Genomic DNA, 16,456 nt, shown 5'->3' with positions numbered 1-16,456 from the left:
AGGGTATTTCCACATCTCCATCTAAGGCCAGTAAACACTGCGCTGGCAAAACATATCCTGAAGTGTTACTCAGTGGTGGTGGGGTTTTTTTGGTTTGGGCTGGGTGGTTTTTTTTCTGGAAACTAACTTCATGGAGTTCTTCATATGACTACAGTGATATCTTTCCCATGTCTGCTTGCTGTGTATAACCAGCTACTTATACAGGTACCTCAAGTAAAGATTTCATTTGCTTCCCATGAGAAGTGGAATGGCATCATCCCCTTTGTTTCCTCTGAAATAACCACGTAGAGAGCTTTGGTGCTGTTCATAGGCTACTGCTGACGGCTCTGACAGGATTTTGAGGTACGACTTGCACATACTCAAGGAAATACCCTCCAAACACCCATCCAACAATTACCTGCAGTTTCATTCTTTGTGAATGTGACTTACATTTATTGTAGACACTTTGTATATGGTTTCTGAATTTTCTACATTTTCAAAGTAATAATGTTACAAAGATGTTTGCACATAAAAATGTTTTATTAGTTTATTGCTTTGAAGGTCACCTAGCATATTGCCTGCAGGCAATACCAGACAGGTTTGCTATTTAAGGAGTTAAATGCTGAGATGGCATTGAAAAGTGGGCACAGTAATTAAGGTTTTGAATTTAAAATCTTCAAGAGAAAAAGAAACACAACTATGCTGCCTTCAGTTACTGGTAAGCAAAAATTCAAGATTGTTTTATGAAGATAAGTCTTTGTCACTAATTGCAAACTTCTTGCTCTGACAGCAATTCTGAGCACTGCCTGGAGGATAACAAAAAAATCTACTTATTTCGTGCAATGATGCTTTCAAGTTGGGCCTGAAAAACAAATGAGACAGTAAGTCAAATTAGATTCAACCTAAAAAATACACCCACATTGCTGTAAAGTGATAAATTGGTAGATACTCAAAGCGAGGAGCTCAGGGATGCTGCAATACTTCAAGAGAAGCAGGCCAGGTTTTTGTTGTGTGGTTGTTGGGTTTTTTTCCTAGCTATTCCGTTACTTACTACATGTTTTATAAATTAGCTTTTCATTCTTGGCATACACACTTGTTGCATTCTGAGAAGAAAAGAGCTGGCTTTGGTTCCATACAATGAAAGACTCATTTTTATAATGTAAAGCACTGAAGAGGAAATTAAATAAAAGCTGTTGAAACAGTGGTCTGAATTCTCTGATTTCAGGCTGGACTATGTTAGCTAAATTGAATATTTGGCTCTAACATTTGGAACACAAACTCTGACTCTGGGACAAAAGTAGCTGGGAACAGCAAGTTTCTCAGTTACTGAGACAACTTGACGCCCAATTAGTAGATTGATTGGAGAGCTACCCATGCTTAGGGAGCGTGTCGTGCACGGAACTTCCAGGACTCTTAGATTGTCCTCTTCCTAGAGCTGCCATCAAAATAAACTACAGCAGTGGTATACACACAGCTGTTACTTCAAGGAAGAAATACGGATTCAGTGGCAACACATACTTGATCTAACAGCAATTCCATTTTACGCCCTAAAATACTTCAAGATGGCCTGAAGATGTTAATGGTTTACAAGGGAGAAACTGTAGGAACAGCAAATACGGAAAGCAGCTTGGTGTAAAGGAAATTGTTTTTAGCTCTAGCCAGAAATACTTAAGGTACATTTTTTCTTTACTCAAAAGGTGTGGGATTATTTCCTTTCAAAAGCTAAGTAGTGAGGAGCAACTCTGTTTTCACCAAAGCAGCTTGCACAAAAATACTGCTGTGATTATGCAGTCCCTCCTGCATAAGTACACGATTATTCTTACTAGGAAATAATTAATGTTAAATGGTGTGTTTTGTCATCAGGGAGTCAGCTTTAATGGCCAAAGGCAAAAAAATAAACCATCTTAATTTGCCTTTACTAGATTTTCTATATTGTAGTTGAGAAGGGGTGCTAACTATTATAACCTTATAGTCAAATTATGCAGAAATAGATTCCTGAGATATCAGCGAAGTTTGAAGCCTCTCCATTTGGGGTTCAGCTGCATGCACGTCATCATCTTCTCCAGCTGACTATAACAATCATTTTCTGAACAAATTCTGATCTCTCCCCGGCAAATGTGTGTATCTCTAGAATTCAGCTAATCTGACCTGATGTTTGCATCATGAGGTTTACTGGTAACAACCAGCTGCTGACTGAGCATGGAAGTAGAGAATGCAAAAGTGCTATTAACTCATGTCATTAAGAATTTAAAGAAAGTGGAATGTTAATACAATTGCACTGTAAGTGTAACACTTCTAGAACTATAAGCAGAAGGGTGCTTTTATATCTTTCTAATTACAAAATGAGAAGTTTTACCCTTGCTATTTGGAATTGAATTTTTTTACTAACCTTCAGCCGTTGATTCATTTGTTTCAGGAACTGAACCTCTTCAGCGTGTTTCTTTTCATCTATCTGTTGCCTTTCACGTTCACGTTTTTCAATAGCTTCACACGTGGCTTTCTGTTCACTCACTTGTCTTTCCAGCTCTCGCTTTTCCTCTTCTAACTCTGCAATCTTGGAAAAGAGTAGAGATATCTCAAGTTGTGTTTCTTACTAATCAATTTTCAGTTAAGATGGAACAAAGTTGTATGTTGCACAGTCTTCAAAGTGTTCCAGATAGAATAGCACATAACTTGGGAAGTGCAATTAGGCCCTAGGAAAACAATAAGACAAGTATTTTGATGATCTTTACTGCCATCCAGTGGAAATAGAAATAACCAATTTCATACAAAATGCTATATGTAACATCCTTCCGCAGTATCATGTGCAGAAAACTACATTATGGACTGAGCAGCCCAACTTACTCTTTTTTCCATGTCAGATTTGCCTTGTTCAGCTTGTAGTGCCTTCCGCATGCCGAACGCAACGCTGCTCTCGTACAATGTCTGATAAGCAGCAATTGTCATTTGGATTTCATCCCTGACTCGAAGCAGCAATAGTCCTCGCTCTGCGCAGTTAATTGTAGTTTCACGGATCAATTCATCTTTAAAGAAAGGTTACAACAGCCTAGTTAAAGTAGCTGCTGTACACTTACCCGGGAATGCTGGATACACACAGGCTCCAGAGTTTCTTGTCTTTTACCTAGTCTCTGTGCCACCAAAGCAACGCAGATTTACTACAGATGGTTGTAATTATTTTTTTTCTTACTTTACAGCTATAGCATCAGCACTAGCAGATAAAAGTGGAGTGGTGGTACAGAACCTATGGTAACAACAGTGATACCGCTCCACTAAAGCTATAACGGCAAACACCTAAACGTTTGTAATGATTTTTTTGCAGTTATTCGGACGCCTCCAGTAGAGTTCAGAGCCTCTAGAAGAATCCTGCTCAAACCATGGGCACACCTTTACCTGTCTTCTGAGTGTCAGCTCTGTGAGTAACGAGACAGGGTAAAATGCTCTGTATGAAAGCTGACAGCTGGGGTTAACGGTCGCAGCACGGCTGCTGGAAGGGCAGCCCTTGCCCCCTGCGGCCCCGTGTCAGCCTGATGGGCTGGTGCCAGCCCGATGGGCCGCTGTCAGCCCTGCTAGCCCAGTGTCGACCTGATGGGCCAGTGGCAGCCCTCCTGGCCTGCTGTCAGCCCCGTGACCTGGTATCGGGCCTGCGGCCTGGTGTGACCCCGATGGCCTGGTGTCAGCCCAGCCCGGTGGGGACTGAGGCTGTGTTAGCCCCATGGCCCAGCGTGACCTTGATGGGCCAGTGTCAGCCCTGCAGCCCGGTGTGACCCTGATGGGCTGTCGGCCCTGTGGCCCGCTGTCAGCCTGGCCCGGGGGCACGAGGCCGTGTCAGCCTTCGGCCCGGAGGGGTGCTGAGGGGGATGCGGCTCCGGGAGCTGCAGCCGGGTGGGAGAGGGTGAGGGGCGCCGCTCGCTGCCGTGGCGGGCGCGGCACTGACCGAAGCACTGCCCGTAGAGCTCCCTGCGCACCGGGCACAGGCCGGTCTCCCGCGCCTGCCGCTGCCGCAGCCGCCGGTCCAGCTGCTCCTGGAGATGGATGACATCCAGGCGGGTGCTGGGCGCGCTGGACACCTCCTGCACCCAGCGCTGCTGCTCCTCTTCCCACTCCCTGCCAGGAAAAGCACCGGGCGTTAAGGGCGGCCGCGGGCGCTGCCGGGCGCAGCCGGGCGCGGCCCCTCACCGCGGCGGCAGGATGGCGTTGAGGAGCTCCTGCGGCTGCTGGGCGGCGGCGGCCCCCGGCGTCCCCCTCAGCGGCCCGGGCTGCGGAGCGCGGGAGGCACTGGCCGCCGGCGGGCGGCCTGGCCCGGCCCCGGGGCAGCGCTTCTCCGTGCGGCGCCTGACGAGCACCGGCGGGTCATAGCGCAGCAGCGAGTCCGGCGGCGGGATCATGGCGGCCGCTGTTGCCGTGGCGACGGCGCCCGCCGCGGGGAGGGGGGGCAGCGCGCACGCGCGGGCCTGGCGCAGGCGCAGAAGCGGCCGGGGGCGCCCCCGGCGGAAGCGCTTCCGGGTGGCGGCGCGCGGGCCGGAAGCGGCGCGCGCTTCCCTTTGTGGCGGCCGGCGGTGCCATGGAGGCGGCGGCCGAGCGGCGGCGGCAGCGGCGGCGGCGGGAGGTGACGGTGAAGGCCGAGAAGCGGAGCCCCCGGCGCTCCGCCTCCCGCTCGGCGCGGGGCAGCCAGTCGCCGCCGGCCGAGGAGCGGCGGGGCCCGGCCGGGCCGCGCCAGGGCAGCCGCGGCAGGAGCAGCAGGTAGGGCGGCCCGGTGGAAGCGGGCCCCGGGCTGCGCCCGGCCCGGCCGCGGCTCCGCGGCGCACCCCCCCCTCCCCCCCGCACCCCCACCCCCACACACCCCCTCTTGTTTTCAAGATCGCCCAAGAGGAAGAGCAAGTCGGGGCGGAGGAGCCGGTCCCCGCGCGGCAGGCGGAGCCGCAGCCCGCACCACGCCGCCGTGAAGGTGAAGCAGGTAAATCGCGCAGCCGGTAGCCCCGGGGCCCGGCCCCAGCGGCAGCGGGACCCGCCCGTGCGAGGTACGGACAGCCACCGCGCGCCGGCAGCTACTGTCTTCCCGTCGTTGTAGCACGGCCTGTTCGGAAGAGGAGGGTCGGGGGGTCATAGCCGCTTAACGGCTCCTGCTGCCTGCCCCAGGCTTTGCCTTAACCCACCGGGCGTTCGCACACGCACCTGAACCCGGCCTTTGCCCCCTACCCAGGCTGCCCCCGCTAGTTGCTTTGCATTTCGGGAGCAGGTGATGCATCGTGCTGTTTCTTCATCCTGCTTTATTCGGCACAGATTGTAAGAATCCAGATAGTTTGGCAAGGAACTAAGTTCCCCTCGCTTCGTGTTAGTTCTGCACACAGCATATCTAAGTACGCGTTGTCTGTGTGTAGGACTGTGATTTCTTAAAACGCGGCAGGCTTACTGCTCTTTCATTCTGATTTTGAATACATTACTATAAGTGATTCTTTGTTACAGGAGCGAGATGATCATTGTCGTAGAGGAAACGAGGAGCGAAAGCAGAGATACTCATCAGAGCAAGAACATAGGAGAGACAGAAGCGGTGACAGAGATAGACACAGAGAGCACTCTGACAGAAGGAAGAATGCAAATGAAAGGCCTGGAGTTCGAGGCCACGAGAGAGAGAGAGATGTTCAGAACATCCGTGAGCAGCAGGCTGAGAGGGAGTTTTATAACGAGAGAAGAAGAGAGCATCGACAAAATAACGAAGGCAATGGTGTTGACCAGAATCCAGAACTCGGGCAATCTGATAACAAACCTAAAGCAAAAGCTTCTGTAAACAAAGAGAAGCCAAGCTTTGAACTCTCTGGTGCGCTTCTAGAGGATACCAACACTTTCCGAGGTGTTGTGATTAAGTACAGTGAGCCCCCCGAAGCACGGATTCCAAAGAAGCGGTGGCGCCTCTATCCTTTCAAAAACGATGAGTTTCTCCCGGTCATGTACATTCACAGGCAGAGTGCTTATCTTCTGGGCAGGCACCGCAGAATCGCAGATATCCCCATTGACCATCCCTCCTGCTCAAAGCAGCATGCTGTGTTTCAGTACCGGTAAGTATTACTCTGCCTGCTGGTGAAACAGGATTATTGAGGAATTTATGGAGGAAAAAAACCTGCAAACAAAAAAAACCCTGGATATGCACAGTTGAGAGGTACGAATTTGGTGTAAGTATGTTAGAGAGAGATGGAATTTATGTTTCGCTGCGGCGTATCGTCCTAGCAGTAATCAAAAATATCTGCGATTGCTCTCATTTAACCACAAGCAGCCTTTTAGTAAGACAAATAACACAGCAGGGTTAATCACAGAACTGTGTGTGTATCTGACTTGAAATAAACTGGCAGGTGTAATTGGCAGTAAAAGTATTTCAAGGAGAGGTTTTATTCATTTGGTCTTTCACAACAAAGTCTGCAGATCTGAAGCAGCAGGGGTTGCTGGCTGCGGAAGACAAAGATGCCGTCTTAGGGAATGGCCATCTGTTCTGTTGTCGGAATTACTGTATTATATCATCAGAAATTTTAGGAGGTGATGCAGTCTGTCAGAATCTGCTCAGTCTCACGCAGTTTCATGTCGCTTTCATCAGACTAGTTCAGATCTCTGCAAGGACAGATACGCATTAACAGCACCGGGGCTTGCATGTTGGAAGACGTGTCTGCTGTTGGAGTATGTTTTCTGTCTCTTGCTGCTGTGATTGAATCGGTGGTTTTTGTTTTGCTAGGCTTGTGGAGTACACGCGTGCGGATGGTACCGTTGGCCGCAGAGTGAGGCCCTACATAATCGACCTGGGCTCTGGGAACGGCACTTTTCTGAATAACCAGCGGATTGAACCTCAGCGTTATTACGAACTCAAGGAAAAGGATGTACTGAAGTTTGGGTTCAGTAGCAGGGAATATGTTCTTCTCCATGAATCCTCAGATAAATCTGAGGCCAACACAAAGGACGATGATGATGATGATGAGAAGGAGGAAGAGTCTGACAGTTAACAGATGAGGAGGAAATTGGGGGGCGGGCAGGGGAGAGGAATTCATTGCAGTTGAACGTGCATTGGGATGTAAACATTGGAGCGTCTCAGCACCGATGCCTCTTATTGCCTTAAAGTCCTTTTTCTGTTGCTGGTCTGTTATCATAGTTTATTTTGGGGGACTTCACTGATTATTCATTTTTGATAGTTCTGCATATCAGGAAATACAGGTGGGTTGTTTTGGTTTTGTTTTGTTTTTTCTTCTCTTCTGCTTTTTCCCCCCCTCCGACAAGCAAAGAGCACCTGGAAGTGAAAGCTCTGATGCTGGAAGTACTCGACAGATGTTGAAAGACTGTCCTCTTCTAGAAAACGGTGTAAAACACAGCTGGCATATTTTAAATTATTTTTGTTAATTGTTTTGTTATAGCCCTTTGAAAATGCTACTTTAGTAGTTAGAAAGTAACCCGGTGCATTTTGTAAGAAGTCTTGTTTGGTAGTTTGCCAAATTCCTTTGCCTGTTAGGAGTTCTAGACAGGAGGATTTACCCGGCTCATGACTGAGAAGGTGGAAATGTTGCAAAGCCCCTCTTGTCTTTGTATGTTTTGGGCAGTTCCTTTGCCTTGTGATGACTTTCAGGGACGGATGTTTCACTGGATTACACTACCTGAAAACGACAAGGTAATTTGAAATCAAAGTTAGACACTCCCTGGGACTCTAGGTGAGGATACTGTGATTTGGGGGCTGAGGTCTAGGTCAGCGTCTGCCCGGCACGGTTCCAGCGTGTGGTGCTGAAGCTGTTACTGGATGGTGAGTGTATGGGTCTGAAGCTGGGGCCTTTATTTCTGATGCCACCCCTGCCCCATGAATAACTTCTCCTTGGTTTCATTTGTATTACACGTAAAGACCTTTAACGTGGTGACATGTTTTAACCACAGTTTGCACTATTTAAGTTTTCTTTTTATGAAAAGATATACAAGTCACCTGTTTGAAATTAGTCTTCTCCCCTGTGAAACAAAACGCTGCTTTGGGAAGAGAAGAAACAATCCCACTCACTGAAAGTCTTGCCTATTTTTGGATGTCTCCTCCCCATTGCTTTATGGTATAAGAAATGTGTATTTTCCACACCATTTACTAATTTGCCTGGATGTTTGTTCTTTGGTCACAAGCTATTTGTACCTGCTGTGTATATACTTTGTGTATACAAGTGTTGCATATTGTATACACAGGCTAGAACATTTATGGTGTAAATATGGGGCATTGACATGGGGCTACAAACAGTAGGTAGAACAAGTTTTGGCTAGGAGGATCTCCTTTATATATACACCAGGGATTTTTAAATAAAGAATTTGTAAATTTAGCCCTAATCACTGGTAGTTTCCTAGTCCCTAGTGTCTTTTTTTTCTCCCGTGTTCCTTGAAATAGATGGACTTCCCATGCTCATCTCGGTATTCAGGTCACCGAGTGAGTTTAAAAAAAAATTGTGTGATTTGGGGGGTGGGGGGGATGTGTGCGCGAGGGGGTTCGCACCGCATCCCTGTGCTCAGGCCTTGCTGCGGGGGGGGAGCGGGGTTGTGGGGGGCGCGGGTGAGTGGGGCGGGAGAGAGTGGGGCGGGGGGGTGAGCGGGGGTGCGTGGGGCTGGGGGGGAGAGGGAGGGAGGGAGTGGGGCGGGGGTGCGCGGGGCGCGCGTCGCCTCACAGCAGCCCGCGCCCGGCTGAGTAGGCTGCGGGCACCGGGGGCACGGAACGCCCCTCGGCTCAGCCTGCCCGGCTCGGCCGCCCCCCCCCCGCCACGGCTGCGCCGGGCCGGGCCCGCGGGGCCAGCTCCCCGCTGCGGCCGAGACCGAGGCCGCCCCCCGGCAGGGCCTGACCCGAGGCCTCCGGGCCGGCTGGCGGCGGGCCCGGATCACCCCTCCGCGCCCGGGCGATGGGCCGGCGGGGGCCGCCCCGGCGGGGCCGGGCCGGGGCGGAGCGGGGCCGGGCCGGGGCGGAGCGGGGCCGGGCCGGGGCGGAGCGGGGCCGGGCCGGGGCGGGCTCGGCGCTGCCCCCGGCGGCCCCTCCCGGCAGCGCAGCCGCCGCCGCCGCCGCCGCGCCCCGCCCCGCCCGGCCCGCGCAGGCCGCCGCCGCCATGGCCGCGCTGCACGCCAAGGCCGGCGGCCCCCCGCAGATCCCCGACACCCGCCGGGAGCTGGCCGAGCTGGTGAAGCGCAAGCAGGAGCTGGCGGTGAGCGGCGGGGGCGGGGGCGGCGGGGCCTGCAGGCCGCGGGCGGGCGGGCGGACGGCGGGGCCTGGGCCGCGGGCGGGCGCGGGGCCGGGCCCGCTCCATGCGCTGCCTGTGCCCGGCAGGAGACGCTGGCCAACCTGGAGCGGCAGATCTACGCCTTCGAGGGCAGCTACCTGGAGGACACGCAGATGTACGGGAACATCATCCGCGGCTGGGACCGCTACCTCACCAACCAGAAGTGAGTCCCGGCCCGGCCCGGCCCGGTCCCGCCCGCCCCCCGGGCCCCCGCGACGCCCTTTCTCTCTTTTTCAGGAACTCCAACAGCAAAAACGACCGAAGGAACCGCAAGTTCAAGGAGGCTGAGCGGCTCTTCAGCAAGTCCTCGGTCACCTCGGCTGCGGTGAGTGCCAGGCCTGGCCCCAGTGGGGCCTGGCCGGTGGCCCCGTCCCCATCCCCTTCACCATCCCTGCCTCATCCGCATCCCCTGCCCCGTCCCCTGCCCCATCCCTGTCCCCATCGATGTCCCCTCCACCCCTTGGTGCTCCTCAGTGCAGCTGGTCCCGTGGCAGTCTCTCAGGCTGCTGCAGGACCACTGTTCTGTTCTGTCACCCCTGACCCAAGCACCTTCATCCCACATCGCAGCCTCTTTCAGAAACCCTTTTCCTAGTGTCCGGAGAGGCGAAAGGGAATTGCAGTCAAGAACCACCCACGCCACACACTTGTCACTGCCATCTGTGTCTTACCTTTTTGCTCCTAACCCCCTTCTGCTGGTGCTAGGTCATATGTTCTTTCAAGCAAAAGCTTGATGTGTCTTTCTCTGTGAGGCGATCTCTGTGGTTTTGAACATTCGGAAAGTGGTAAGTGGATTACGGCTTTCATTAACGCCCCTTTTGGTTTTCTAGGCGGTCAGTGCATTAGCTGGAGTTCAGGACCAGCTCATTGAGAAGCGTAAGTCACTTTTTCATTTCTCTCAGACTTGGGAAAGAATTACTCTGCTCCCCACCATTCAGCTCTGTCTCCAGTTGTCTGGATTCGTGCTGTGCTCGCTGCTCCCTGTCCCAGGACCTGTGGCTGCTCCTCGTAGGCTGGCTGCCGCCTCCTCCCAGCGCAGCCGCTGGCTACGCAAGTCGGCAAAGTGGCACTGTGAGAAACAGAAGTTGAGCTTCCTTTCTCGAGAAAACTCATGTTCAGCAAGGGTTTGTTGTGCATAAAACTTATTTAAATGGACTTTGTGCTCTTTGAAGAAGGAGGCGAGTAGAGCTGAAGGGATGGGTTTCTGTTTGTGTGTCTGTCAGTCAGTTGCAGGTGATGTGGGAAGGGGCCACACATTCAGGATTTTAAAAAATGGGTTTGTAGTCAATACCAAATCAGCTGCAATTCTAGCGTGCTTCAGTTACCGAGGAGGCCACTTGCTGTCCTTCAGAAATATTTTTCAGGTTCTCTTATGTACCTCCTGGTGCCATAAGGCTGTGTGTCTGCTGCCCCGTTTACTGTTGCTGGCAGTTGCTTCTTCCATGCAGGGCTTTGCCAGGGCAGCCTGGGATATGAGCTGCAGGGAGGTAACTGTTGTGCTCGTCTGTGTTTGTCACGCTCTAGGGGAGCCAGGCAGTGGCACAGAAAGTGACACTTCTCCAGACTTTCACAATCAGGAGAATGAGCCCAACCAGGAGGATGCTGAAGAGCTGGATGGGTCTGTGCAGGGGGTGAAACCCCAGAAAGCTGCTTCCTCTACTTCTTCTGGGAGCCACCACAGCAGCCACAAAAAACGGAAGAACAAAAATCGACACAGGTTAGTGGTACCAGCAGCCTTCTTGTCATACCTTCTGAATGGTCAGCTGTCATTGAGTTTACTGTATGATGTGAAAGGAGCTAGTAACGTGTTAGAATACTGAGCAGCTCAGGTGGCTCGTTTTGGCAATTTTTCTGGGTTTCAGTTGTGTGCATCCTGTAGTGTTCCTCAGGACCCCGTTGCCCCAGTGTCTCAAGGAGGGGAAAGCACACGGAAGAAGTTAAACAAGCAGCGCAGGGCGCTTGACCCCAGCTCCGGTACAGCTGTGCTTTTGACCAGGCTTTTTCAGTTCTGTCTGTCCAGGAGAGTCATAAAGCTGCCTTCCTTCCAGTAGGGGAAGAGTGCGGTCCTGGCCTCCTGTCCTTGCTTCTTGGTTTCTGCAGAACCAAGTAAGATAGGAATGTCAGTACTTTCTGTGGAGAAGGAGAGTGTAAAAGCAAATCGGAATGTTTTGAGGGTTGTGGATACTGCCAGTATCTTCACTAAGATTTCCACTCCAAACCCTTTCAGCTGGCACATCCCAAACTGGGTCTCTTGATTAGGGCATAGAAAAGTTGCTTTGTCACATTGACCTCAAAGTGTTTGTTACTAAATTGACCTAAATTCATGTGAAACAAAGATTTCCTGAACTCTTTATGGCTGAATTTAGATGACCGGTTCTGCCCCTTACGGTATGCCCCTATGGCATGATGCAGCGTGATGGGCTGATGGCTTTGAAATCTGAAATAAGCTCCCTGCCTTACAGCACTGCCCTCCGTGGGCCCGCATAACGGGCTGCTTAGCCATGGCTCGGTGCCCCCCAGCAGAGCTAGCCCAGGGCTTTCTACACCATCTGCCAGTGCACTGTGGAGCTGGGGCCTAAGGGGAAAAAAACATGGAAATCCATGGCCTTGGGGAGAGGAGACGTTTACTGCAGAACTGCACCACTGGAAACGATTGCTGCAAATGGTACCTAAAGATTATTAGAAGGAGCTTTTTAAAAGTGTTCTTGCTAACTTTGAGCTTGTTGGCTTTATGTATGGATGGGCTTTACTTTCCTCTTTAAGGGACCTTCCCATACAATCACAAGAGAGAAATGTTTTCAAGAAAAGTGGTAAAAATTTACAAAGATTGCTGGGGGAAGGTTGGTTTGGTAGATACGGAGGTAGGTATAGCACTTGAAGAATGTTTAACTAATTTTATTTGTTTATCAGGTTGTGAGTCATTAGCGTGTCTTTAATTCTTAGGTCAGAATTTTCTTCCTACAGCAGTTTTTGTTGGGCAAACATCCTAAAGTACTGGATGTCCCTTTGGTTCCTCATGAGCTGGGAATCCAAAGCAGTTCAAAACTTTCTTTTTTTTTTTTTTTTGGCCTGTAGGCAATTGGAAAGAAGTTCAGGAATAACACAAGAAACTACATCTGTAGACAAATTCAAAGAAGCAGTCTGTAAAACTGAAGTACCGCTTAAGAAAATTGCTTTTTCAAACAAATTATAAAATTAAGCACTTAAATGGACAGCAAACCAATCCAGTGCAGATGCAGCGGGGTGCAATACAAAAGCTGTAAATAATATAAATTGTTTTGCTCTGTTACATAGCCCGAACTTTAGTGACAGGAGTTAGGAAGAAACTGCCCTACTGGCAGGTTGTGTTGCTTTGGGGTTTCTTCTACATTCCTTCCACTGAAGCAGCTGATGCTGTCTACTGTCTGGGACAGTGTTGGACATGAGGAGCCCTGGTCTGATCTGGTATGGCCATTCTTAACGTCCCAAGAGATACGTCAGATGCATCTACATTACAGAAGGGCTTAGTAAGTTAGTAATTGACTATTTTGTAGTGCTTAGCATGGCCAGATAGATAACTAAAAGAGGATAAATAAGTTTCTAATAAAAACTCTGTTAAAATTGTGATGGCCATTGTTGACTGTCCCCTAAATTTTTGGCAGAAAAGACCAAACAATTGTCAAGTACCTCTAGATTAAAAAAGAGAAACAACAACAAAACAGTCCCAGTCTACTGAAAGTGTAGCAAAGTGTTTTAAAATGCATTACAGCCCAGAGTGCTCTTTCAGATGAGACCGGTGTGTCTGTTTCTTGAGTGTCACGGAACGAAAAAGAGAAAAATAAAAAGAAATACTGGCATGTCTTTTTGTTCAGAAACTCTTCCATTTGCCAGCATACGACTGAGTTCTGCTCACCTGTCCCTGAAGAACGGGGAGGTGATGGGAGCAGGCACCCAGGAGGTGCACTGACCCCGCTGGATTTTCTGCTTTGGGCGCCACCCAGAGCTGTGTGGAAGGTGGGGTTCGGGCTGGGCAGAACTGTTGTGAATAGGCAGCTTAACTCCCCACCCTTAAAACCAGGGCATCAGGTGGAAATCAAAGTGTTTTTACTGAACTCATGCTCTGTTCCGTCTGAGACCATGGGAATGCCAAGACCGTTATTTTCTGTGTGCTCAGCAATTTTCATGGCTAGAAACTATTTCAGGAGAAAACAGTATTGTTTCCTCTTAGAAATTCAGTGCTGAAAAGCTACTAAGTTACAGCTGATTTGATGATAAGTCCTTTCCAACAAATACACCGTTAGCTTTGGGGCAGAGCTGGTTCTAGCGGCAGCGCCGTGGTGTCCGTGTGAGTGCTGAGGCGAGGGGTGGGAATGTTACCAAACTGTCATTAGCTTTGGCCAAGTGACCGTCTTCTCTTTTTAGCTCTCTGAAGGAGGCGAGTGCAAGAGGATGTGTGTGCATATGCGCGTGCATTATGAGAACATTCGAATGCGGAGTTGGCCACTTAGTTCCGTGCCGTCTCCACCTCTGCCTGAACAAGCTTTGCTTTGCCGTAATAATTAGACAAAGCCACTGCTTCCTGACCACCCGCTCGTTTGCTTTTGCAAGCAAATCCGTTTTTCTCTCTGCCTGTGAGCTAGTGTGCACTCTCAAGTATCCGATAGCTTCCTTTTGAAATTCCCTCCATAAAACCACTCTGCCTCTGTCCTAACGCCTCTTTTTTCCCAGAAATCCGATTGGGGAGGGGGACTCTGGATTGCCACGTCTAGAGTGCTTTTTGTGCCCAATTCTGGTTAAGATATCTTAAGCACTTTATGGCATTTGAACACTGGCTTTATTATTTATTTTATTTTTATTTTATTTTTTAGTAATCTCGCTAGGGTGGCTAATCAACTAATTTATTTAATTCATTAGTATATTAATTTCTATTGCTTTCTTCCTTTCAAATGCTGCCCCTCAGCCCGTCTGGCATGTTTGATTATGACTTTGAGTAAGTTTGACTTGAATTAGTACTTGTGCTGTGTTGTTAGTGTGTAGACACCAATGTGCCTTTTGAGACCTTTCTAACCCATAGTTTATCTGTTTAATTGTAGGTATGTATATTAGGTTAGGCTGGGAAGTTTTTTTTAAAAACAGAAAAGCGTGATGGAGGTAACATTTTATTTAATAACTTCAGCAAAATTAAATTAACTTCACTCTTCTTTACCTTTCTATTTCATTTTTAAATAGATAAACTTTTTAACTTAAAAACTTAGTTTAAAAACTGATTCTTCTGGCTTTGCTTCTGAAGGAGATTAGTGTAGACTTGGATATTTCCTTCTGGAAAAATGTAATAAACTCACTACCTTTGACTCGTATAACCCCTGTCATCTTAAACTCCTATCTCTATTCCAAGTAAATAACCATTACCACTATGTCTGAATAATTACCTATGGCATAGTTACACATCTAACAAATTAACATAGAGCATGCGTATTTAACCGTATTTCTTTATGCTGCATAACTTCCCTGTGATTTTTATTATGAACCTTTATTAACTCTTTTTGTGAGTGGACGGAATATGCATTTTGACAAATTATAAAGAATCCACTCTCTGTCTCTTTGCTGCTTTCTTGTCCAGTAATATTGGGACAGTGATTTGGCTCAGCCGAATTGAGAATGTGGATTGAATTAACCAAATAGTCTTTGTTGTAGCCTGTGCCATATGCAGTAGCTGGTTCTTTGAACTCTAGTTGGCTTAATGTATTGAAATGGACATTTCTCTTATCTTTCCAACCACAGGATTGATCTCAAGTTAAACAAAAAGCCAAGAGCCGTAAGTATCAGTGCTCTGTCGTTGTTTTCATTGCTCATCTGTAGACTTGAGTGGCTGACTGACTCCTAAGCTTAAAAAGCCTCCCTCTGCTGTAATTTAAGATCTTATTTTCGTGGTCGAGGAATCTCATGGTATGAAAGAAGCATTGTCTTGTGGATTTAACAGTAAATAAGCCCAGGTAGGCTTGTTACGAAGCTAGGTCACAGTTAAGTCCTACACACTTTTTATGGAAAAAGCTGTTTTGCATCCTATTATCTTGTCATGATCTGGAACGTTAAAAGCATCTGGTTTGAGTTGATGCGCTCTTGAATTAAAGTTTTGAAGGGTCCTTTCTTTTGAATGTTTAGCTACAAGAAAAAAGCCTCTTTTCTGTTTTGCCTGCAACTAATGGTATGTAGAAATGAGAGAAGACTGAAAATCCCAGCTCTGCAAGCAGAATTGAAGGTAGAAGCGTCTCAGTGTGCCTGTCCTCTCCTTTCTCTGCAGGACTACTAGACTCATCAGTGCTGATGCTTCCGGGATTTAGGTCTACATGAATCCCCACTGAGAAAAGTGCCAGTCGACTGAATGAGCATGATGGCAGCTCTCTGGCCAAGTGTCTGCAGATGGGAGTGGCTCGCTCTAAAGAACTTAGATGGGGGGAGAAAATCTTGGACCATGTACTTTGCATCATTTTTAAATCACCTGAGTTGCAGGAAGACTAAGGTGTAGTAGTAGTAGTAGTAATAGTAGTAGTAGTAGTAGTCCTGAATTCCTGACTATTCTGTGCTTCCACCTCAGTTGGGAACTTCCTAATATTGGCTGATCTTGCTGCTGCCACCCCTGTCATCTGCAAACCTATGGAGAGGTATTGCTTTTTCCACTGGAACTGGGGTATGATTCAGTATGTCCCATCCATGTTCTAAGACTTAGATTACTTCCGTTGCCAATACTTAGCTTTGTAGTTTTGTTTTTGTTTTGTGTTTTTTGTTGGTTTTATTGTGTTGTTGGGTTTTTTTTAAACCAAAGTGTATAGTTAACAAAATGACTTCTGGTTTCTTTGTTTTAATCCGTGTAGAGTGGAAGGTTCTTCATTTTGTGGAACAGCTCATTTTGATTCTTCCTCAAGTAGAGAAGAAGGTGGTTAACCCTTTTCTCTAGCTTTAGTTTTAAGCAACATCTCCTAAAATTTACGCAGTGCTTTTAGAGGCAGGGAGGGCTGGAGCTCAAAGCCATCTTGCTCTTTGCTATGTTTGAGATTGGGTGGATTCTCTTTTTAATACCAACTTCTGTCATTTGTACATAAACAATAAAAGTTACATGTTTGTCTCTCTTCTCATGTTTTGTTCAGTCCAAAATTTGACTCCTAGTGCTGTTTATGCTCCATCTGCTTTATGAGGAGCTTTGCTGGAATCCTTCCACTTTTGCGTAGTAGCTGTTCCTTGTCTCG

At 48.6% G+C, this 16,456-nt stretch overlaps 3 protein-coding genes across 7 annotated transcripts; 2 read left to right on the top strand and 1 right to left on the bottom strand.

The window, feature by feature from the left end:
• Nucleotides 1–82: 82 nt before the first annotated feature.
• DNALI1 (dynein axonemal light intermediate chain 1) lies at nucleotides 83–4,415 on the bottom strand. Its single transcript, XM_055799571.1, has 5 exons — nucleotides 4,156–4,415; nucleotides 3,914–4,083; nucleotides 2,824–3,002; nucleotides 2,369–2,533; nucleotides 83–841 (listed from the first exon to the last, which is right to left on the bottom strand). The coding sequence occupies exons 1-5, from the start codon at nucleotides 4,362–4,364 to the stop codon at nucleotides 806–808; spliced, it is 759 nt and encodes a 252-aa protein (XP_055655546.1). The 5' UTR covers nucleotides 4,365–4,415; the 3' UTR covers nucleotides 83–805.
• A 71-nt stretch (nucleotides 4,416–4,486) lies between these two features.
• Nucleotides 4,487–8,304, top strand: SNIP1 (Smad nuclear interacting protein 1). Its single transcript, XM_055799570.1, has 4 exons — nucleotides 4,487–4,719; nucleotides 4,837–4,933; nucleotides 5,443–6,032; nucleotides 6,698–8,304. The coding sequence occupies exons 1-4, from the start codon at nucleotides 4,541–4,543 to the stop codon at nucleotides 6,960–6,962; spliced, it is 1,131 nt and encodes a 376-aa protein (XP_055655545.1). The 5' UTR covers nucleotides 4,487–4,540; the 3' UTR covers nucleotides 6,963–8,304.
• Nucleotides 8,305–9,002: 698 nt separating this feature from the next.
• MEAF6 (MYST/Esa1 associated factor 6) lies at nucleotides 9,003–16,339 on the top strand. 5 transcript variants are annotated; one of them, XR_008746351.1, is made up of 8 exons: nucleotides 9,003–9,161; nucleotides 9,284–9,399; nucleotides 9,474–9,561; nucleotides 10,064–10,109; nucleotides 10,758–10,950; nucleotides 14,306–14,363; nucleotides 14,994–15,027; nucleotides 15,514–16,339. XR_008746351.1 is itself a non-coding variant. In XM_055799037.1 (8 exons), the coding sequence occupies exons 1-8, from the start codon at nucleotides 9,066–9,068 to the stop codon at nucleotides 15,520–15,522; spliced, it is 612 nt and encodes a 203-aa protein (XP_055655012.1). In that variant the 5' UTR covers nucleotides 9,003–9,065; the 3' UTR covers nucleotides 15,523–16,339. The 5 variants fall into 5 exon arrangements, 4 of the variants coding, with proteins under 4 accessions (XP_055655012.1, XP_055655013.1, XP_055655014.1 ...); XM_055799037.1 differs by lacking the exon at nucleotides 14,306–14,363 and adding an exon at nucleotides 14,173–14,202; XM_055799038.1 differs by lacking the exon at nucleotides 14,306–14,363.
• The last annotated feature ends 117 nt before the right edge of the window (nucleotides 16,340–16,456 follow it).

Source organism: Falco peregrinus, chromosome 3, assembly GCF_023634155.1.
Source record: "Falco peregrinus isolate bFalPer1 chromosome 3, bFalPer1.pri, whole genome shotgun sequence".
In the NCBI taxonomy this organism is placed as follows: Eukaryota; Metazoa; Chordata; class Aves; order Falconiformes; family Falconidae; genus Falco; species Falco peregrinus.
This window is presented reverse-complemented; position numbering and strand designations above follow the sequence as displayed.